We start from the raw sequence: 25,093 nt of genomic DNA on the forward strand, positions 1-25,093 counted from the left end.
AAAAAAAAAAAAAAAAAAAGAGCCGATCTTTGAGCCATACTGCAGTAAATACTAACCAGAGCTGTGCATACATGTGCTAGTTTAGATCATAAAGGTATTATCAGATATTAAGTTCAGTTGACAGCATTGGTTGAATGAATTGAGACATAATTTTGAGCACTTCTGGGTCCCTATAAGCCATCCTTGATAGCACACGTACATCACGGAGACGTCTATTTGACATCTGCATTTCTGCAAAATGCATTTTTTTTTTTTTTTTAGTGTTTGCTCATCTACAATACGTCTATAGGACGTCTCCTATCAGATGTCAAATAGATGTCTATTAGATGTCTTTAAGATGCTTATGGTTTAGAATGTATGTAAAACTGACATCTTACAGATGTGTCTGTCAGATGTTTGTACACAGCTGATGCTTTCCAGATCAAGTGATCTTTAACAGACATCTTGCAGATGTACGTGTGCTATCTGGGATTTAAAATGGGAAAATGAACTTGACTAATCCGTAAACATTAAAATACTAGGGATTTCTATAGTACAACCACAGGACATAAATAATATGCATGTTAACGTGATTTGAGTGTGGAAATGTTTTCCCTGGTAATCAACATTATGCCACAAATGCTGTTCAATGAGCTGTACTACTTCTACCAATTAGTTACTGGTTAGTCATACTTGAATCAGTTAGATAAAAGGCAGGGATTGCTTATTCATACTCTTTCTTGCATTGTTTGAACAAAAAAACGTTGTTCAACGTGAGTTGAGAACATTGCAAGAACAAGTGACTTTTTTTTGAAGAATGGTTTTTATAGCATTTGACAAGTGTGACATTTCAAGTAATTTACCATCCTAAGCTGTAGACGCACTCTCTCTTTCTCCATCACAGTGATCTATGCAGTCAGGCTGAGGGAAAAAATAGAATATTAAACAAATCAAACTCATTTACAAGACCTAAGCCGTTTCTTAGGTAAACTCATGTCTGCTGGCATCCCGTAGCTAAAAATTCAAAGACATTCAGTATCACCAAATTCATTTGTCAAGAGATTTCACACCAAACGATTGAAGTGACATGAAGAATCAACATCAACAAACAACAATGATGGCTAAAGCGTGATGTATAATGTGTAACCATGAGCAAAAACACACAGCAACTCACAACGCAATGACAACAAGCCAAAGTCTTTGAAATAAGCGCACACCACATAGAGGACATTAATCCTTTAAAGTGACGTATTACATACTTGCTACACACAATATGCCTCTACACCTCATGTAATGAATGGCTTTTGCTACAATAGATCAAAGCATGGACCACTGAGCTATTGTGGATGGCCACTATTGAGAATATTCATTTGTCTGTGTGCTTGTCAGAGCTGAGGGAGTCTCTGTGGCTAAATACATCAGACTGGCCCATTGCTTCATGGCCCAGCACTCAGTGTGAACAATGCCTCCATCTGGACCAGCGACTCAGGATGTGCCAATGCGAGAGCACTTAATTGATTTTCTCCCATTCAGGGACTAGGGGTCACATTTAACAAGCTTTCAAGGGTTGACTGAGGTAGAAGGTGTTTGTGTGTACGTGTGTTGCCTGGGAAATGTGTCAGGAGCAAGATCTAGAAACTTTAATGATGTCCTTGGTGCACTTCTGGTCAAGGTTTGGTATTGGACCTCCTCATTAGTCAGAGACCAGTCTTACTAGCCCAAAGACCTGAGATTGGGATTGATGTAAAACGGTTATCACTAGCTAGAGCACTGGTTTTAAAGGGAAAGTTAACCTAAAATTGTAAAATTGTGTCATTTACTCAGCCTAATGTGTGTTCTAAATCTGTAAGGCTTGCTTTCTTCTGGAGAACACAAAAGCAGATATTTTGAACGGTTTTGGTCCATACACCGAAAGTCAATGGGGTCCAAAACAATCCCTTTCTTTATATAGACAAAAACATTTTTCAAAATATCTTGTTACACAAAAGAAAGCCATACAAGTTTGAAACAACACAAGGGTGTGTAAATTGTTAGAGTTGGCCAAAATGATTGGTACCATTTGCTAGTACTTATTAGTGCGAGGCAGGATCCAGCACCCTTGCCTCAAACCAATTACTGATCCAAATTGGATATAAAAGCAGGGATAAAATGCTTCAGTGCCAGACTTTGACAAGCTGTAGCACAGCAAAAGCCCAGTCATCTTATTTGACATGGCGAGTGCCAATGAATGGGTGCCCAAATTATGTTATAGTTCTTTTCACAAAATAAAATCAACAAAATTGTGGAATACTAAAACACAGGGTGGTTCTTCACTGTAAGAAATACTGCTAAAAGTGGACACTTAGTTTGCCTTTGGGCACTACCCACAAAAGGTACACCTTTGCAACTTATCTACCCTTAAAGTGTGCATATTAGTACTTTAAGAAGTAGGTAAAGCACAAAGATGTGTCCTCAAGGGTTATACGCTATAAAGCAAGGGTGGCCACTACAGGGCCACCTTCTTGCTGTAATCCTAATTAAACCACCTGAAGCTAATCAAGGACTTCAGGCTCGCTCAAAACTCCCAGGCACGTATGGTGGAGCTAAACTCTGCAAAATGGTGTCCCTCCAGGAGCAAAGTTGGACACCCTAGAGCAGGGGTGTCAAACTCAGGCCCTGGAGAGCCACAGCCCTGCAGTTTTGCCCTACTCCAACACACAAATCATGACGTTTTCAAATAAGCCTGAAGGACTTGATTAGCTGGATCAGCTGTGTTTAATTAGGGTTGCATTTAAACTCTGCAGGTCTCCTGCGCCCTCCAGGAACTGAGTTTGACACCCCTGCCCTAGAGCTAAAGGCACAATACTTGCAAATTTGTGGATAGAGTCAAGTAAATGTAATTTGCCACAGAGGGATCCTAAGGCACATAGTTTGTATGACCTGATTAAATGTCTAGAGTTCACAAGAATCATTGCCCCTTTGATTTTAGATCTAAGTTTAGGTTAGGCATAGGGTTTGGCCTGTGATTATTTGATAAGAATCTTGTCTCAAGACCAAGGATATATTGAACCGGCAGCATTCCTGCTTGGCTTAATCACATCACACGAACACCTGGATTACTAACCCTAGACCTGGAATTCTGGGGATGATCTGTCCTTAACCTCTGAAGTAGAGCTGAGGATACATTTAATCCTCCCCCAGATCCCCGTATTTTTCAATCCATAACAATAGCCTTCAGCTGCAGCCGTATGCAAGCGGCATCTGACTGGGCTTTAGGAGATAAGCTCTCCAGGATGAGGTCTTTATCTAGGCCAGCTGCCCACAAGGGCAGGAGGAGAGTTTAAAGGTCAGATGTCAGTAAGTTAACAGATGGTATAAATTGCCAGTCCTCTCACCGTAATGAAATCCAGATGACATGTCTCTCGAGTGGCGGTAACACGATAATGACGACAGCTCTTGCAAATGCTGTTGATTTTTTCCACTCTTCGGTGCACATCTGGGCCCCCTTTTCACTGCTCGGCTTTTGTCTGAGCTTGTGGCTGAGAAATGCCTCTCTTTGTAAGGCCTAATTATTCCATGACTAGTAAGAGCCTAATTACCAGAGGAATTAGCGTGGCGCTTATTGTGAGGAAGACGTCGTAGTGCTTTTGAGGTATTGACATGGTAGATGAGACCCCTTTCAGCTGTTTAAATTTTGACCGATCTCTGGTTACAGTCTAGCAGACACACCTGTCGAAACGGCTTTCCCTCCAAAAGTGAGTGTGCGCCTGTTTGTGGAATGTCTGAGCGAGATTAATGTGTCTGTCTCGGACAATGTGATACGAGGCGCTCGAGACGCACATGTGGACATGCCTGGATGTGTGTCAGAGCAGCTGGGAACAATCGGTACATGTAGCCTACCCAGAAGCCACTGGTATTGGATGCCATCCTCTTTAGGATCATGAGTTTTTGGGCTTGATTGAGATTGGTGTGGTTTGAGTGTGAAATTATTCCTGGCTCTGCTCTGATCGCAGGTGTCTTTTTCAGTGAGCGCATCTGATAGATTATTATGTGCTGCCAAATATGCACACATGCAAACAGCGAGACATAACCTAAATTGAGATAGACATCTCGAAGCACACCAAAATATTATTGCATTAAAAAAAGCGCCAAAATGTGCTTGCAAACAACCCTTAATTTCCCCCCCGTTTAATCTCACATCTTCCGTACCGAAGATAGAAGGACGAGGACTGATCTGAAGCCCGTCACACCAGTAATCACTCTCTGCCGTTTCATTTGGCAGTGTAATGAAAGCAATCCCAGAACGCTTCGCTTCGGCAGAACAGAGATGATGAGGAAGCACACACACATGAACACACAAACATCACTTGCGTGATTTAGGAAGACTGTCTTTGGTGGGCCACAATGGGAAAAGCAAAATGTTCATAATTGTGCTTAACATTCAGTCTTCGCAATCTTTTCGTTCATGGCACATGCTCCCAGGATAAAGAAACGCGTGTAGAACGCATCTTTCTGTCAATCTCAACACCATCTTTTTTGTCTCTTGATAATAAACAATGTGTAGCTGTTATAGTAATATGCATGGCAAGCTACAGCAATTAAACTGACTGCTGGTGCTTGCAACAATATCAGTGTCTATAGCTCATACACTGAGGTTTAAGTATTGGCGTAATCTGTGGTCTACTTTAAAGGGATAGTTCAAAAATGAAAATTCTGTCATTGGTTACTCACCCTGATGTCGTTCCAAACCCGTAAGACCTTTGTTCATCTTCAGAAAAATTAAGATATTTTTGATGAAATCCAAGAGCTTTCTGACCCTGCATAGACAGCAATGCAACTGACACGTTCAAGGCCCAGAAAGGTAGCAAGAACATCGTTAATATAGTCCATGTGACATCAGTGATTTAACCTTAATGTTATGAAGCTACGAAAATATTTTTGTGCACAAAGAAAACAAAAACTTTACTCAATTTCTTCTTTCTTCAAAGTCTTCAAAGCATGTTCACATGGACTATTTTAATGATATCTAATGATATCCTTGCTACCTTTCTGAGCCTTAAATGTGGTAGCTGCGTTGCTGTCTATGGAGGGACAGAAAGCTCTCAGATTTGATCAAAAATATCTTAATTTGTGTTCTGAAGATGAACGAAGGTCTTACAGGTTTGGAATGACGTGGGCGAGTAATTAATGACAATTTTCATTTTACCTAGAACACTCTAGCACTAAGAACATCCTAGCAATAACCTAGGTTCTTCGGCTCAAGTTCAGAGACCTAGATGGCAGAAAGCACACGTGTTGTTGTGATTTTGAGTGCACACAAATAAAAGTTGACCTCTCACAGGTTCGAAAGATGTAGTACTCTTATCTGTTTTAGCAAAAATGACAGAGTATTTTAAGTTAAATGCAAATGATCGCACCAGCGCCTCCAAGTTAACTGCCATGGAGTAAGTGCGTTACTGTTCAGCTTCCACACTCCGCACAAACACTTCAATAGTTCACATTTTTCCAGATTAACATTGGAGTGAGTGGCCATGTAATGTTGCTGCTACTTGCGTGTTTTAGATGATAAGCCACATTTGGTCGATGAACAAAACGAACATTTGCATGTCCTGACTGATGTACTGTAATTACCACAGCCACCAACTGCTAATGATCTGTCCCTCAAGGACTATGCCACTTTCTGTGATTTTTTTTTATGCAACTAAGCGACTAATTAAATTTTGATCAACTAAGCCTCTTTTCATCGACTAATGGCTAGTTGACTATTAGGGGGCGGCCCTACCTAGAAATCTCCTAAAACACCCTAGCAACCACATAGAACACCCTTGCAATCACCTATAACTCCCTAGGAACCAGCCAACCACGCAGAACACTTTAGCAACTGCCTAGAATATCATCTATTCAGAACCTACTAGCAACCACTTGGAACACTCTAAACACAAGATTGTTTTTCGATGAAAAGCGTAAAAAAGAATAAATAAAAATTGTCTACGTCTCAAATTGTCAGCAACTGACATGAAATGCAGTTTGAAGCAACAGTTGTTAACAACTAGCACTCTCTTTAGAAAGTTTATTATAGAACACATGTAAATCAGTTTAAAACAGCAGCTACAGAAACACATTTTCAGCATTTTACTGTATCGGTGACCTAACATATCAATTACAGGAACATCATTGATTTTTTTAATCGGCTAGAATCAGCTACTGTCCTCAACATAAGTTGCCAACATGCACTGATCTACGACCAGCCACAGTGACAAAGTCTAACAAAGACATTGTAAAAATTAAAAGGGCTTTCTGAGGACTACTGTCTTGAGAAGACCAAACATTTGTGTGTGGTCTCAAGGGCCTTTACTACAACCAAAAGGCTTTACAAACTTTAAAGAGCGGATAGTCATAAACAGCCATGTTGAAGAGTCTTTTACAGCAGCTATAAATATACAGAGGCCCGTCTGCTCATCCTAAGAGGCTGCTAATCGATCAATAAACATTAGGGCGGCTAATCCACCGTCCCAGAGGAGAATAACACCTACTGAAGACAAGCAACAGGTCTCGCTGCCACACAGTCTGGTACGGTTCACAGGAGGGTCATTCGGTGAGATGGAAAAGTGTTATTAAAAAGAACGTGAAATAGCATGTGAACAGATCTAACTATAATTTGATCTGACATGTCCATTTTAGAAGTTGATGTCCTCAACCAGATGCTGTCGTACAATTAAAAACACGAGGGACCATAAAGTTTGTGTACGTTGTTGATGATTGTGTTGAAGAACTCTTCATTTCCAACGACATATCCCTTGGCTGTATGTTTCCTCCCATAGCACTGAGGACTGCAGTGCTCTGACCAATCAGAGAGTTTGAACCAGCACAGGGAAGAGCAAGGACAAGTGTTCGGCTCCTTTGATGGGGAGTTTGTGTGTGGTGTAATAGTGGATCACTTCAGGGATGGTGTCGAATGGAGGGCTGTTCTGGCCCAGGATATAGCGGCCGTCTTGGGACTGGCTGAACTTCATGTGCATGAATCCCTGGCAGCTCCTGAAAAAGAACATGCAACACTGCCATTAATCTTCAGGCATGTTGGGCAACAAAATAAGCTGGAAAGGCTTTCCACAAAACAAAACAAATTTTAATCTCTTCTGTAAAACTCGAATTATGCCTGAAAATCAAATAAATGCTTTCCCCAAAATACAATAAAAAAATAACTGGTCACACTTTATTTTAAGGTCCAATTATCGATATTAACAAACCTTAACTATAACTTTTGCCTAATTAATTATTAGTAAGGTAGTTAAGTTGTTAGTTAAGTTTAGGTAGGATTAGGGATGTATAATATGGTCATGCTAATAAGCAACTAGTTAATAGTGGGAATTGGTCCATATACTAAAGTTTTACCATAACTAATCCGTAAGCTTGAAAAAAAAAAAAAAAAAAAAAGCTTAAATTAAAAATTTGTTCTATGAAATAAATAAGCCTGGAAAAATGCTCCCCCACAACAAAATAAAAATACTTTACTCTGTTCTATTAGAAAAAACACCAAGGTATTACCTTAGCCAATAAGTCCTGGTAATACAAGGTTGTTTTTTTGTTGATACTACAATACCATGTCAGTACTGTAGTATTTTTTAAAAGTATTTTACGAAAAAAAAAAAATTGCACAAAACAAAACGGAAAAAAAACAGTGCATTTTATAAAACAGGTTAAATTAAATATGGCTGAAAATCAAACAAATGTTTACCCAAAATAAAATGAAGTAAATAATAATAATAATAATAATAATACTTTGCTCTGTTCTATGAAATGCTAAAACAATGAGCCTGGATAATCAAATAAATGCTTTCCACAAAATATAATGACATAAAAAAATAAAATAAAAAAAATAGTATTTCCCCCAAATAAATTAAATAAAAATACTTTGCTCTGTTCTTTTACATTTTTTATACTACTTTATCATGACAATATTCTGGTATTTTTATTAAAGTACTTTACAGGACCATTGTATATAAATATGGTAATCAAACAGTGCCTTTCAATCATGGTAACACAATTATTCATTTTTTTGAGATATAGATCTGTAATAGAGATGACAGCAAACTAACCACAGATAAATTCCGATCATTTTATCATGACTCAACAGCTTTAATATAACCTGATCCCTAGGTGCGGTTGTGAATCTGGTATTTGGGTCAGCTGTGAACAAAAGATTACCGGCAATAACTAGGACAATCTGAGTGATGGTGTAAAAGAATATCATAACTTCAGAATATTATTCTCGACCTCCCCTTTAAGACGACTCAGCCCAAAAGGCTGGATTTCTATGTATAGAAACAGGAAGTCATTTGTTAGTTTGAAGCTGTCATACTATGCTATATACACCATTCACCTTAATAAGTGTGAATGAAAACACATGGAGGCTGAGAACATCTTTCTCATCCCTTTCAAATTCAAGCAGCGTGTTAAAATTCAAGACTTAATGTGTTCAAGGAGCATGTCATCTCCAACAAGCTATTATCTGCCAGGTACATGACGAACAGTCACTTATAGAAAAATCTGGGCTCAGAATAAAGCCTGTGAATCTCAATGGCGGCTCGTTCAAAGCTCTCCATGTTGAGCCGCTGTCACTTTGATTTGGATCAGGCCTCTGAGGCTGTAGACGCCCACGATATGACATCAGACAGCAACGTTCATTCATTCCCACGGTTGTTGCGTTTTGAATCAAGCTTGTAAAAATCTGATTTCATGTGAACAAAGTCTCAGCATGTTACTGAACGTGTTCTGGAGTGTTTTTGCCTGTGACTTATAAAGTGTGCATGCAATACTAGGTGTGTGTGATTACTGAGTGTGTTCAGGTGTGCCGAAGGCTTTCTGGAGGTCATTCATATTCATTAACGCCACCAGGAGAAGCTTTGTGAACTGAAGAGCTGTTCACCTGCCTGATTACAGCTCAGGGAGAATAAAAGAAGAAGAAGAAGAAAGAGGAGGGGGATCAGGGGTTCTGGATCAAGGCGGTAATTAGAGCTGTGAGATTTGACCAGATAAGCACTATCGCTCGAGCTGATAGCCTATCGAAAAGCACATCAGTGTGCAAATGAGACGGGGCCGCTTTGTCCAAGGAGGCAAGGGAGAAAATTAAATCAAAAACACAATTGAAAATATTCAATATGATAATACAGTAAAACAATAGAAGAGCAAATGTGTTGAAATATGAGATCAAACAGTGAAATCAAATTGATTATTATTTAAGTAATACTGTCCAACACTGACTATAAAATGTAAGTCTCCACATTGTTTTGGTGGCTAAAACAGGCAATTATTAATAGCAAAACAACCATTAATAGTAACACATTAAATATATCACATAAAACGTTATAATGTTAATGTAATGTTTTTACTATATTACCATAGTTATTGTTTAAAATAATTATAAATGTTTAACAAACTTGAGACTTCGGTGTGACTATTTCAATAAAAAAAGTGTGGTAGTATAAATTATAAAAATGAAGGAAATAAATGTAAGGTATATACAGTATAAGTAAACAAATGTAATAAAAAATATATTTATAATAGTAAAACATTCCATTCCATTATACTACATAAAAATTAAGGAACTTAATGCAAGATAAACATCTATAAAATACTCAAAATAAAAAAATAAATGGAATGTATTTATATATTTATTCAATATATTATAAGTAAACAAATGTAAAAAATATTTTGAAAGTATTAATATATTATACAAAATTAAGGAAATAAATATAAGATATACATATATGAAATGCACAAAATTAAAAACATTTAGCGCTGTCAAACGATTAATCACATCCAAAATAAAAGGGTTTTATTTTGAATATAAATATGTACTGTTTATTTATTATGTATATATAAATACACACACATATACAGTATATATTTTGAAAATATTTACATATATACACATTTATATTTTATATTATATATATTTAATATATAAACATGACATTTTTCTTAAATATATACATGCATGTGTTTGCATTTATATATAAATAATAAATATACACAGTACACATCACTGTGTAAACTAAAATTTTTATTTTGGATGCGATTAATCATGATTAATAGTTTGACAGCACTAATTATATTATGTTATATATTATACTAGCAATATTTTCTTTTCTTTGAAACAACTCTCTTCTTTGAAATGATTAACTCTACTGAGTTAAAAAAAAAATTGTAAGTAAGAATGAAGAACAAAAACAACTAAGAAACAGACAACTAGACACAAATGAAGCAAAACACAAGGCAATTAGCTGAAATGGGGTAATGGGGATGAGATTTGCTCACTTCATTTAACGGTAATGGAGGGAACAGAGAAATAAAATGTTGCTATGGCTGATGGAGGAAGAGGTGCAGTGCTGTACCTCAGAGAGAGAGAGTAGTCCAAGCGACTGGTCTCGCTGTTTCGTACCAAATAACTGCACTCCTTACAGAGGGTCAGTAGAGACTCGGCCTCTGAGCGCGAGAGAGCGCCGTGATACCATCTGAAAGACAGCATGCATGCAAAGAGGTCAGCAAATCATAACAGAATTCATTAGCTCATTTAATTCTAAGGGTCGAAGAGGATAGAAAATGTTCCTAAGAAAACCAAATCAACTGTTTAATCATACTTCAAATATGTTGAATATGACACCTGTAAATATTTTGCGAATGAGCATGTATTCGTGACTGTCGTGGCATGTTTCCCTGTGAGACCCCAGCTGCTGTCTGATGTGTCTGGGGAATTCTGTATCCTCAACAGCTGACTAATTTGCAGCAATATTTTGGACGCACTTGACTGCACTTTCTAATGGCCCAACCATGCACACCACCCCCATAAATCATATTCTCATAGCCATAAAACAATAACACACTAGGCTGACGTTCCCACAGGCACGAGACGTCACACTGCAACCATCAAGTGCCTTGAAAATGTCAAAAATGCAAATTCTGTCACCATTTACTCACCCTCATGTCGTTCCAAACCTGTATGACTTTTTATTTTCTCTGTGGAAACCAAAAGAAAAAATGTCTTTATGTTTTGGACCCCATTGACTTTCATTGTACCGTTGTAACATTCTTTGAAATATCTTCCATGGAGGAAAGTACGTACATTCAGGTTTGGAAAGACATGAGGGTGAGTAACTGATGACAGAATTTCAATGTAGCGGCCACAAGATGTATTATGGGATAGCATTCTAATAGCGGCATTTTTAGCTTAGCTGTCTCTGTTCCTCTCTCAATTTTTTCTTCAAACCTCTAATGGTTTGTGGTACATGTTGGACGTACACTTGTTTCTCCAGGGGCAGGGTGGGATCCACTCTCTCGCCGATCATTGAATGAGGTTCGCTGGGCTTGCATAGCTTCATGCTGCCTGTGGTTGGCGGTGGCCTGGAACACCTCAGGCGCTCTGTGGGAGAACAGGAACGGTCCCACTCAGCACCCTCAAACTGCACTGCATGGGCACAGTGAGAGAAAATTACTTAATTCAATGTCAAACAGCAGTAGAAAAGTGATTGAAAGTTTGTCAGTTTTATAACATTGCATAATAACCAGGAATGACATGACAAAACAATAAAACTCGTTCATGACAATCTCAGATTTAGGGATCCGATGATGAATGGTTTGTGGCATAATGTGAATGCAGTTGACAAATTGGTTTCTGTCCATACATCCGATATTAAACATCAGATACAGTGCATTCAGAAAGTATTCACTTTATTCAATTTTATGTTGCAGCCTGATACTACAATTGTTTAAAAAAAATTAATTCCTCAATCTACACTCCGTACCTCATAATGACAAAGTGAAAACTGAATTTTAGAAATGTCTGTAAATTTATTAAAAATAATAAACTGAAATACAGTTGGGCAAAAAAGTATTTAGTCAGCCACCAATTGTGCAAGTTCTCCCACTTAACAAGATGAGAGAGGCCTGTAATTTTTATCATAGGTACACTTCAACCATGAGAGACAGAATGGGGGGAAAGAATCCAGGAAATCACATTGTCTGATTTTTAATGAATTAATTGGTAAATTCCTCGGTAAAATAAGAATTTGGTCACCTACAAACAAGCAAGATTTCTGGCTCTCACAGACCTGTAACTTCTTCTTTAAGAGGCTCCTCTGTCCTCCACTCGTTACCTGTATTAATGGCACCTGATTGAACTCGTTATCAGTATAAAAGACACCTGTCCACAACCTCAAACAGTCACACTCCAAACTCCACTATGGCCAAGACCAAAGAGCTGTCGAAGGACACCAGAAACAAAACTGTAGACCTGCACCAGGCTGGGAAGACTGAATCTGCAATAGGCAAGCAGCTTGGTGTGAAGAAATCAACTGTGGGAGCAATTATTAGAAAATGAAGACATACAAGACCATTGATAATCTCCCTCGATCTGGGGCTCCACGCAAGATCTCACCCCGTGGGGTCAAAATGATCACAAGAACAGTGAGCAAAAATCCCAGAACCACACGGGGGGACCTAGTGAATGACCTGCAGAGAGCTGGGACCAAAGTAACAAAGGCTACCATCAGTAACACACTACGCCGCCAGGGACTCAAATCCTGCAGTGCCAGATGTGTCCCCCTGCTTAAGCCAGTACATGTCCGGGCCCGTCTGAAGTTTGCTAGAGAGCATTTGGATGATCCAGAAGAGGATTGGGAGAATGTCATATGGTCAGATGAAACCAAAATAGAACTTTTTGGTAAAAACTCAACTCGTCGTGTTTGGAGGAGAAAGAATGCTGAGTTGCATCCAAAGAACACCATACCTACTGTGAAGCATGGGGGTGGAAACATCATGCTTTGGGGCTGTTTTTCTGCAAAGGGACCAGGACGACCGATCCGTGTAAAGGAAAGAATGAATGGGGCCATGTATCGTGAGATTTTGAGTGAAAACCTCCTTCCATCAGCAAGGGCATTGAAGATGAAACGTGGCTGGGTCTTTCAGCATGACAATGATCCCAAACACACCGCCCGGGCAACGAAGGAGTGGCTTCGTAAGAAGCATTTCAAGGTCCTGGACTGGCCTAACCAGTCTCCAGATCTCAACCCCATAGAAAATCTTTGGAGGGAGTTGAAAGTCCGTGTTGCCCAGTGACAGCCCCAAAACACCACTGCTCTAGAGGAGATCTGCATGGAGGAATTGGCCAAAATACCAGCAACAGTGTGTGAAAACCTTGTGAAGACTTACAGAAAACGTTTGACCTCTGTCATTGCCATCAAAGGGTATATAACAAAGTATTGAGATGAACTTTTGTTATTGACCAAATACTTATTTTCCACCATAATTTGCAAATAAATTCTTTAAAAATCAGACAAATGTGATTTCCTGAATTCTTTCCCCCATTCTGTCTCTCATAGTTGAAGTGTACCTATGATGAAAATTACAGGCCTCTCATCTTTTTAAGTGGGAGAACTTGCACAATTGGTGGCTTACTAAATACTTTTTTGCCCAACTGTATTACATTTACATAAGTATTCAGACCCTTTACTCAGCACTTAGTTGAAGCACCTTTGGCAGAAATTATAGCCTCGAGTCTTTTTGGGTATAACACAACAAGCTTTGCCCACCTGGAGTGGGGAATTTTCTGCAAATCCTCTCAAGCTCAGTCAGGATGGATGGAGACTGTTGGTGGACAGCCATTTTCAGGTCTCTCCAGAGATGTTCGATAGGGTTCAAGTCAGGGCTTTGGCTGGGCCACTCTAGGACATTCACAGAGTTCTCCCTAAGCCACTCCTGTGTTGCCTTGGCTGTGTACTTAAGGTCATTGTCATGTTGAACCTTCGACCCAGTCTGAGGTCCTGAGCACTGTGGAACAGGTTTTCATTGAGGATATCTCTGTACATTGCTCTATTCAACTTGCCCTCAACCCTGACCAGTCTCTCAGTCCCTGCCGCTGAAAAGCAGCCCCACAGCATGAGGCTGCTACCAGCACACTTTACTTTTGGGATGGTACTCTGCAGGTGATGAGCAGAGCTGGTTTCCTTCAAACATGATGTTTAGAATTGAGGTTCATCAGACCAGAGAATCTTATTACTCAGAGTTTGAGGGTCCTTTAGGTGCTTTTTTGCAAATTCCAAGTGTGTTTTCATGTGTCTACACTGAGGAGAGGATTGAATTTGGCCACACCGCCATAAAGCTCATCGGTGGAGTGTTGCAGTGATGTTTCTCCTTCTGTAGGTTTCTCTGCATGTATGATCATGGAGCTCAACTAGAGTGACCATCAGGTTCTTGGTCACCAGTCTAGACTAGACAAGGCCCTTCTCCATCAATTGCTCGGTTTGGCCAGGAGGCCAGCTCTAAGAAAAGTCCTGGTTGTGCCAAACTTCTTCCGTTTGAGAATTATGGAAGCCACTGTGCTCTTGGGAACCTTCAGTGCAGTGGAAATCTTTTGAAGCCTTCCTCAGATCTGTGCCTCGATACGATCCTGTCTCTGAGCTCTGCAGGCAGTTCCTTTGACCTCATGGCTTGGTTTTTGCTCTTCTATGGATTGTCAGCTTGTGAAGCCTTTTATAGAGAGGTGTGTGCCTTTCCAAATCATGTCCAATCAATTTAATTTACTATAGGTGGACTCTACTCAAGGTGTAGAAACCTCTCAGCAATGATCAAGAGAAATGGGATGCACCAGAGTAAAATTTCGTTGCAAAGGGTCTGAATACTTATGTAAATGTGATTTCATTTTTTTCTTTTTAATAAATTTACAGACATTTCTAAAATTCAGTTTTCACTTTGTCATTATGAGGTACGGAGTGTAGATTAATGAGGGGGGAAAAGGAGAATTTAAACAATTTTAGTATCAGCCTGCAACATAAAACTGAAAAATGTGTGTGTCACATGCCTGATTAGGACAGTTAACAATACTTGTTTTGCAGAGCAAGAGGAGTCCAAACCAAAACAGCAAGGAGTAACAAAACAAGAGGGTTGAAGGAAATTAAGGTGGCACGTTTACAATGCAAACATACCAGGGTTCAGAGCAAAATAACAATGTGAAAAGAGACCTGTGGATCCAGAGGAGGGGTGGATTCAAACTCAAGTATCAAACCGAGTGTGAAAACTAGGGATGCACAAGTTTTCGGCACCTTATTGGTAAACAACCAAAAATTTTTTAATTTAATTAATCGGTAGATAGGTATTTAATTCTACGTGCTCCTTTCTCACATTGTAACATTTAGATTATCATTGCCACCCCTAATTCAACTGTGCCGTCAAGCGTGGACATTAGGGAAGCACCTAATTGGTTATCTGCCAATATTTTTTAATTTATCGGTAGATTTATCGTTAGGATGGGTATTTAATTCTGCATACTCGCTTCTTGCATTTTTACATTTAGTAGGGATGCACAATATCACACGATTAGATCACATCAGCAGTGTGGTCATTCTTGAAGCAAACTTTTGCCTGAATGGTGATTAGATTCTCTGTTTTGGATTGTTCAATGCAAGTACAAAATGACGTGTCCATTGTACGATTGTGTCAACAGTCACTAGTGCGTACAGCAGCAGAATCAGCCTAATCCCCTAATGCCCATTCGTTAGGGCCTTTTATTCATTTAAAATGATTGATTTTAGTTTAGTCTTATAGGATTATAAAATCCGCCATTTATTGATGATCGATCACAAAATGGAAATAATTATCACCTTATCTGTATCAGCTAGTGCTATTTTAGTATCATTTATAAATTTATTGATATTTGGAATTAACTTGAATTTTTATATTTTCAGTTTTTATTTAAATTTTAGCACAAGTTTAAGTAATTTTTAGTGCTTTTGTAATTTTTATCAGCTTTTGCATTTTTTTTTATATTTCAGTTTTGTTTTATTTTATTTTAGTTTTAATAATATTGTTACAACTTTAACTTCTGTTCTAATTTTTGTTTAAGTTTAAAATTGTCATCTAATGTTTATATCAGTTCACTTCAGCTTTATGTCAATTAACAAAAGTGATTATTAATAGTTTTAGCTAACGATAACAATACTGATATTGGCTAGAATTGTAATATGGTGTCATCCCAAGTGAAAACATAACTGGAAGACAGAACTGACCCCATGCAGTCATCACATGATATTGTGATGAGAGCAGCATGAGTGGGAGCGATTTAAATCAAATGGGAAGCAAACGGGAGGTTTCCAGCAAAACAGTGACTCGGCGAGCTCGACAGATACAGGACACTGGAGGGGCAGCAGTGGGGAGGAGGGATCAAAGTTCACCTTGCTCGCCACAGATGGGCTCCTCCTCCAGCTGTCCGACCGGAGGAGGCCACGGCAGCTCGGTCAGATCTTTCATATCTATGTCAGTGAAGAGCGAGAGAATGATGCAGACAGTGAAAGACAGAGAGAAAATGGGGAGAAACATAACTGAGAAAAGAGAGACAATCCACCGATGTCAGTCTTCACGCATTGCTTATCAGGCAGGAAATGCAATGTGAGAGCTGACTCAACATCTAATTACCATCTCAATCCCATAAATCTCATTACCAACACGTATATACACACTCAAACAGGAGCCATTGCAATGTATTAAAGCTAGAGATGCACATTTTTCTGCTCTTGAATTCCAATACTTTCAGAATATGTACCAAATTTCATGAAGAAATTAATTTATGTATGTTCCACTAAACAAAAGTCCAAAATTGATCTTATTCTCAGATTATTTTAGGAATTGTTTTTAATTAACTACCTATTCAGATAGTTAGAATGGGTAAACTTTCAAAAGTAAAATTATCGGTCCAAAAATTCCATATTTGTGCATCCCATTCATCTCAATTCCAAGTCACTCACTTGCATGGGGTGCCTTGTAACGCATAAAAGCAGATCACACTCTCAAACAGGATTACAAGATGAAGAATAGGCCAAAGGGAAGATGTGTGACATCTTTATAAACAGACCACCATCTGACACCACCCCCTTCATCGCACCCTCTTGAAAAGAACACGACGGGGTGATGCTTGGAAAAAGAAACAGGCAGGCCCATACATTCCCCGCTGACCGGTGAATTATTGAAGACAGAATGTCACAGACTCTTTCGCCCCGCTCCCTGTGCATTATTGATGCTTGGCGCGGTACAATGGTCCCATCTGGAGAACTAGAATCAGAGAGTGGACCCGCTAATCCTACTTCAAACCCAGCTAACCCTGTAAATAATCTGCCTAATTCCACCAATAATGCAGATGATTTCACAAATAATCCAGTGTAATCCTTAATGAACCAACTGACGTGACCAACCATGCAGATGTGCTATACTACACACCTCTTGACACTCTCTCTCTCTATAAATATATCTATATATCTCTATATCACTCTCTCTCTCTATATCTATATATATATATATATATATATATATATATATATATATATATATATATATATATCTATATATATATATATATATATATATATCTATATATATATATATATATATATATATATCTATATATATATATATATATATATCTATATATATATATATATATATCTATATATATATATATATATATAAAAAAAACACTGAAATAAAATAAATGAAACCATATATTTTTGTAATGTAAAATTTGTGTTTGATAAATAAAAACATACAATTTATAATATAAAAATAATGGAACATGCTATTAAACTAAAATATGCCATTACTATAAACTATAAAATGCCAAAAACATATATATACACACACATATTTGAAATGTAAAAGATAAAATATACATGCATACATATACAAACACACACACACACACAAAATGAAAGTAAATTAAAATACGCACACACACACACGGATACATGTATATGAGCTGGGTATTGTTCTAAGTTTTCTGATATCGATACCGATACCTTGACTTCGATACAGGTTTCTTAGGAATCTGCTTTAACAAGATTACATTACACATCTCTAAAAACTTTCATTTTATTTTTTCAGCGTGTTGACTTTTTTACACTTATGAACATCCATTACACTTCTGTTTTCAGTTCTGTACATAAGAAACCCAGGAAAACATTTCTATGGATGAAACATGAAGCCAATAAATACATTATTATGACAGTGTATGATTTGCATGTGATTTTCATGCCTATTTTCATAACACAGTATGTTTTCATGAAAACTGGTAAGCCGGTATAGCGATTAGTTTAATACAAAGGCTACAAATAGCATATTTCAGCAACATTATATGGCCAAAACACACATTAGCTCGCAATCGGAAGTTATTACAAACACTCGATGGTGGTTTGAAGTGAGTTTTGAGTAAAAGTGTAGTATACATCTTACAAAATTTATTATGTAGCATGATGGTCACGTAACATGCATTTTTTAAGTTGCGTAGTGTGAACGAGATTAATCCCCGAGGTATCGAAATTTGGTACCAAACAAAAACAATTTTTTTGATACTTGATGGTATAAGGGCAATTTGGTCTGTGCCTAATATATCTATACAGACAGAGAGTTACATACCATGTTCTCTAATTCTATAGACCTAGAGGTGCACAACCATCTAACACTGGCTCGAGACGTTCCCAGCCCTTCACTGTATGACTGTAATGCTCTACATTAACTGTCCCATCACTCCTGCGGTTCCAGCATGCCTGTCAGACCCAGTCAGACTGACAAAGGGCAACGCATCAGTGCCTGTTAGCGGGCTTGCAAAAAAAAAAAAACACACACTGAAGAGCGCCAGCCACTCGCCACAAAGGTCATCTCTGGGCTACAATACATCACGCTGGGACAGATGGCCACAGCATTCGTACATCATTACTACTAAAGCACAAGGCTATAGAGAAATGTCTCTGGCTAGAAATGTGCAGAGACGGCAGATTACTCTAAGTGCGAAAGCCCATCTGGAATAATGAAAGCCTCATTTGAGCATGTAATAAAAAGAAACGATATTACATCACTGCAAAACTGTGATTAAGTCTCAATTTACACAATAGATGTTATTACCAAAGGTGCAAACAAACTCTTAATGCGCTTTATGCTTTGGTAGCATTTTATGTGAGCAGTAAAACCTCATCTGGAGGCTTTTTTTCTTAGTGTCTGGATTCAATTAACATGTTGTGGCAGCTAACATGCATAGATTTTACTGCCAATGTGACAATTATGACTGAGATATTGCTAAATCTGAATATTTTGCTGCCATTTTACAATATTCAATCTATATATATATTTTTTTATTGTTCTTCATAAAAGTAACAAGAATATTTAATAATGAAAAACTTGTTGCATCTTTCCCAAAAAGACTCATGGCTGTATTAGATCAAAAGGGTGCTTCTACTAAATACTGAGCAAAGGGTCTGAATACTTAGGACCATGTGATATTTCAGTTTTTCTTTTTTAATAAATCTGCAAAAATGTCAACAATTCTGTGTTTTTATATAATATAAACAATCGCAACATTGATTAATTTTACCTCGTCACCCAGTCATTGTGATTAAATATTTTGTACATAACCTAAATCTAGTAAAATGAGAAAACTGGGAAAATTCTATTTATATTTACCGCACAGAGACCATAGTAATGGTCACAATGAGAAATAAAGTTAATGTGCTATTTACCTCACTTATTGTTCTTGTAATTACCGTAAAACAGTACTAAGAAAATCCCATTTCTCCCCTTTCATTAGATTCATCCTTTTACGCTCCACTGTCTGAGCTTTTTATCGTCTGTAAACCACTTACTGCCCTCTTTCCTCTCTCGCTTTCATTTTTCCTCCTAAGTGAGATGATATTCCCTCTTCCATCCCCCCCGCATGTATCCCTCTCTCTCCTGCCTCAGTGTATTTGCGCAAGAGCGAATTACCAGGACATGTCTTTTCATTACTGTCACAAAGAGAAAAAGAGAGAAATAGAGGGAAATAAATTTATATAGGAGCCATTCTCGCTTCCCCCGGGCTTGCTTACAGCCGCTTGACAGACCCAGGACACGCGAGCCACCACTTTCTCTCTCTATTTCACTCACACCAACCATGTTCCCTCAGCAGCTCTTGCAGCCAAACCAAATCCTCCACACAAGTGATCCAATGACACTTCGGTTTGGGCCGAAGCCTTCCAAGAAAAGTGTGAGAGAAGTTTTAAAGGGGACACATTCGAAAATACATCCATTATATGTCCACTTTGCACAACCATTTATTCTGTGACTCCTTTAAACCCCAAAACCAAGTCAAGAACACATACAAGCCTTGATGGACAAAATGACGGACAGCTACACCAGCATTCACATCCTCTATCGGCGTGACTCGATGATCTACAGTCGGTGGCGTGTTGCTGAATGCATCTCTGTGGTTGATTAGCGTGGTAATGAGTGCAGAGAGGCTTGAGGGACATGCCGGGCAGCCGTGTGGCTTAAGTGATTGTGGTAATTGAGTGGATAGTGACAGCTTTGCAATGGCCTAATTAAGGCTCACTGGAGCCAAGATTTTACCGTCAAACTCACACTTTTAACAACCGAACCGAGACGGAAAATGGAGCTGAAATGCAAATAAAACTAAACCATCTGTTGTGAAGGCATGTCAACGTACAAGCAAAGGAGACTGGGACATGTTTTATGCGGCATAACACTGAAAGATTGTGCTAAAAAGCATTGCAAACATCTGTGAAAATTATTTTTTTTTTTACCTAATGGACACGTTAATGTGCTACTATACCTTTAAGACTATATGGTAATGATCCACTATAGTGATTGGCTTACCGCTTTGAATGTAAAATGAGTAACAGCACTGCATTACGAAAAAAACTAATTAAAATCTTATTTTTCCCCTCAGGGACATTTACGTTAATACATTTTGCTACTATACCTTTAAGACTATATGCTAATAACTACTATTCTGATTAGTTAACTTCTTTGTGAAATGAGCAACAGCACCAACAACACAAAAAATCTGTTAAGAAATGTCAACACACAAGGACATGTTTTATACGAAATTACACTGAGCGATCATACCAAAAACTAGCATAAACAGCTGGGAAAATTTAACTTTTTTCCTGAGGGCCACTTATGTTATATTTTGCTACTGTATCTTTAAGACCTTATGCTAATGAATACCATTCTCATTGGCTAGCCTCAGTGATTGTGAAATCGCTTCAGATTTCTCTTGGTTACAAAAAACATTACGCATGCTCTCCTCCATTTCCTGAAACAACTGGACGCGTCAAGCTCTTCGCCTATTGTCTTACGCGTCAACACTTCATTCAAATGTCCCGCTTGAGTTTGAGTTTTTAACTGAAAACGCGACGTGGTTATTGCGTTGCACAATTCACATTTTTTGTGCTGGCCCGTGTGAATTCATGTGTATCAATTGTTAATGCATGATTTTTTCGAACTGAATCCATGAAAGTCAAATCTTTTTTTGGTAGGTGACTGCATTATTGAGCTGATCAATGCAATTGACTGAGGCAGGTTTGCTGTTAACTGGCTTGGGGGCAGCGTTGGGGAAAGTTACTTTTAAAAGTAATGCATTACAATATTGTGTTACTCCCTAAAAAAGTAACTAATTGCATTACTTAGTTACTTTTTATGGAAAGTAATGCATTGTTACTTTTGCGTTACTTTTTAAAATCTGGGCTGGGATTGCTCATTTGTTTTTAATACAAAAATGTTCTATTTTTGGCAAATGCAAAAGCCTTTTCATTCTCTCCAAGCTGATGGAAATGTAAATTCACGCACAAACAAACCTTTCTGCTGTGCGGTCATTCTAGGTTGTACGAAAAATAGGACAAAGAAGAAAGTTCACTCTTCAGCAATAATAAAATAAAGGATATTTGTGTAATTTAACGTATTTATTACAGGTTTGCATCATATTGTAAGTTTGCAATTTTATTTGAGTAAATGCCTGTTCTCATTCCGTCTATAGCTACACTACCCATCATGTTTCCATGGCGCACACAACAGTCAATAAATGGGAAAACAAAGTAACCTGCATTACTTATTTGAAAAAGTAACTCAGATATTTTCTTGTAATGGAATGTAATACTTTTTATTTTACCAGTTATTTGGAAAAATTAATCTGATTACATAACTCGCGTTACTTGTAATACGTTACCCCCAACACTGCTCTGCATTTTTTTAAATGCATTCTTTAGCATTTTTTTAAATGCATTCTTGGATTGCCTTTCTGTGGAGAATACATGTGATGCTGCTTAAGGGTACGTTTACACAATAACGATGTGCTAAAAACGTTAAAGTTTTTTCTTTGCGTTTTTCATGTACAGACAACAATGTCAAAACGATCTCTGGTCACACAGATCTGCGAAAACCTAAAAATGCTGCATTTTACATGCCAGGCCAGTAGTTGGCAATGTCACTTAGTAAACAAACACTACGCAAACACGTAAAAAGCAAGGACATAACGTCACCACTTTCACAAATTTACATTTTTGTTTTCAGGCTCCCAAAACAATGTTGTTGCATACATAAATGGCTTGAACGCATTTTAAGTTCAGTTTTTAGTTGAAAATGATGTTGTGTAAACACCCCTTAGAATTTGGCAATACCACTTTGGCAAATAAAACAATGCAATTAATGCTTCACCTATGGTAACTGAGCATCTGATTGGCTGAAGGTTTTGAAATGGTCCAATCACAGACCATTTCTCAAATTGAAAATGGCTGTATATGTGCTAAAGATGCTTTAATGTGTCCTTCTGTCTCTCTGTCCCCCTCAGCTCATCCCGAGCTCAGTCCAGTCATCTTTTTCACTCCGTTCTCCCCTGAGTGTGATAATCACCACTGCTGGAGGTGTAGATGGGGGAGGAGGTGAATGGAGATGCCCCTGCACCCCTGCGGTGGTTTATCAGCCTGAGTGTGTCAGCACTGCAGGAGGACAAACCTGTCAGAGCTGAAAGGGTGCGAGAGGGAGGGAGGTTGAAGGAGAGCGGAGGTGTCAGCGTGTGAGTGATTGCGGCCCTCCACTCACAAGGCTATAGCCCCCTCCTCACCATCACCCCATCTCGGCACACAAATCTCTTCACTCGCACCAACACACACAAGTGCTTTCAGCATCGCTATTCAGTGGTGGAGCTGTGCAGCTACTAGAAAATGTCCAAAAGTACAAATATTGGACAATTAGTTGACTAGTTGGTCTTGAAGACCTCTCTTTCAAAAACACTGGTTTAATTCATTATCCAGTCATCTATAAAACTGGCCTCAAATCAGTAGTATGTGTAACCCATTTTTCTTGTAAAATGACAAAATATGATATTCGAGTATTTAATCCTATTGATTTTCATTTGCGCCATCGAAAAATATGTTTCAGTTGAACCCCTCACACAAATCTTACAGTTACAAGCGAACCCATTATATGGCCTTCTGGAGAAGGAATGAATGGATTGATTAATCATTTCCTTTTGAATATTTCTTTTTAAATTATGTAATTTTTATGTAATTTTGTATATTTTATTAGATTTTTTTTATTATTATTTATTAAGTGTAATTTATTATTTAAAAACTGTAATTAAAAACTAAAATAAGAAGGCACAGTAGAGACGAGCGGCCCACAGAATGATTAACTAAATTAATGCATTATTAATTTACTTATTACATTATTAATATACTTAATTATTTTAATGTGTATATTTATTTAATTTGTCATTATATATTTTTTTCATTATTCGGTTATTCAAATGCATATACACACATATATATATATACACATATATACATACATACATACATATATATATATATAAAAATTGGTAAATACAAAAATTAAGCATAAGTAATAAAAATAAGAATGACTGGAATGACACTGAAGAGAATAACAGGGTTCGTACAGAAATTGCGAAATGAAATTCCAGGACTTCCAAGGACTTTAAGCACAATTTTTTTGGTTTTCAAGGACTAAAATCAGAGCTCACACTTGTAAGAATTACAGAACCTCAGACACTTTGAACTTCTGAGATGGACAACACACAGTGCATTAACATACAGACATCTGTCTCCACATCCCACTGAGAGAAAATGCGGGAAAATGCCTCTCTGAAATATGCATCAGTTCCTTTTCATCCCCTTCCTTCCCCTCACCCATCCTTCCCTTCACTCAACTCACTCAGAATGGTCAATAGTAGAATGTAATGTTCTGCATTAATGCAAGTGATATTTACAGTCATGTTTGGTATCATTTGAATTGTCTCAGGGCGTCTGGTACAATGGTCTCATTCTTATAAGAAGGAAACTAAAAGGTAATACAGATCCTAAGAGTTCAGAGATGTTTTGCATACTGTAGAGGGTGGGTCAGTTCCCAGTGGTTTTCATGCAAATTACCTTCTGTCCCAAAAGGTGCTAACTCGACTTGATTACATTGCAAATTACAATTGTTAGTCCCTGTCTCCATCGCGGGGGGGTGGGTATTGGTCTTGGTCTGAAGTACTTAAGGAAATGCAGCAAAAGGATCGGGGCATTTTCTGTAGCCAGAAGCCCGTAGTGTGGCGTGTCTCAATAAATGCATCCTTTACTCGTAGATTTATCTTTGAGAATTCAATGTTTTGTATTGATATGATTTGATCTCTTTGAATTGCTGTGGAATTGAGATAATACATACAGTATTTACCTGACTGATAATAAATGGTTACATTTGACCTTATTCTGTTTTACTCTGTAATTATTGACTCTAGTAGATTGTTCTCGACTCGTTGTAGTTGTATCCTTGTTAGAGACATGAGCAACCGAATGAACGAGTAAATATAAAGTCAAGAGTTAACTATAATAATCAAATATCAGAAGAATACTAATTAGAAATAGACAAGTAATCAATTTGTATTTCAAGCTAAATACGAGGTCATAATAAAATGGAGTCAGATTAGAGTTTAACTTAAATTGAAGAACTTTGCACATTGAAAAGACCGAACACGCAGGAAACCTTCAGCCACTATTTGGATACCTTCTTTGGGCCAAATGGGTGGACGTTACACACTTATCAAACAATACTGTTATTATCTTTCAAATTATAATACATAAACTAATAAAACAATGGTACAAATTAAGTGCAGCTCAAGCAAAGCATGCAGTGACTATGGTCACTTTAACATTTAAAACTATACTATGGCAAAGTACATTTTACTATTATTTTATGAATAAATGATTGACCTGAAGAATAAAAGCTATATCATACACTTGGAAAAGTATGAGCTATATCATGCTTGTAGACA

At 37.8% G+C, this 25,093-nt stretch overlaps 1 protein-coding gene across 2 annotated transcripts in view; it reads right to left on the minus strand.

Moving 5' to 3' along the window:
- Positions 1 to 6,013: 6,013 nt before the first annotated feature.
- Positions 6,014 to 25,093, minus strand: part of LOC306875589 (SH2 domain-containing adapter protein F-like) — a 33,731-nt gene continuing 14,651 nt past the window's right edge. The window contains exons 5-8 of one of the 2 annotated variants that reach the window (XM_079426266.1): positions 16,182 to 16,259; positions 11,257 to 11,422; positions 10,353 to 10,472; positions 6,014 to 6,993 (exon numbers count right to left, since the gene is read on the minus strand). In XM_079426266.1, the coding sequence (XP_079282392.1) occupies positions 6,807 to 6,993; positions 10,353 to 10,472; positions 11,257 to 11,422; positions 16,182 to 16,259 (551 nt within the window). In that variant the 3' untranslated portion in view covers positions 6,014 to 6,806. The remainder of the gene's footprint in view (positions 6,994 to 10,352; positions 10,473 to 11,256; positions 11,423 to 16,181; positions 16,260 to 25,093) is intronic. The other variant, XM_079426265.1, reaches the window with a different exon arrangement.

Source organism: Barbus barbus (assembly GCF_936440315.1).
Source record: "Barbus barbus genome assembly, chromosome: 9".
Taxonomy (NCBI): Eukaryota; Metazoa; Chordata; class Actinopteri; order Cypriniformes; family Cyprinidae; genus Barbus; species Barbus barbus.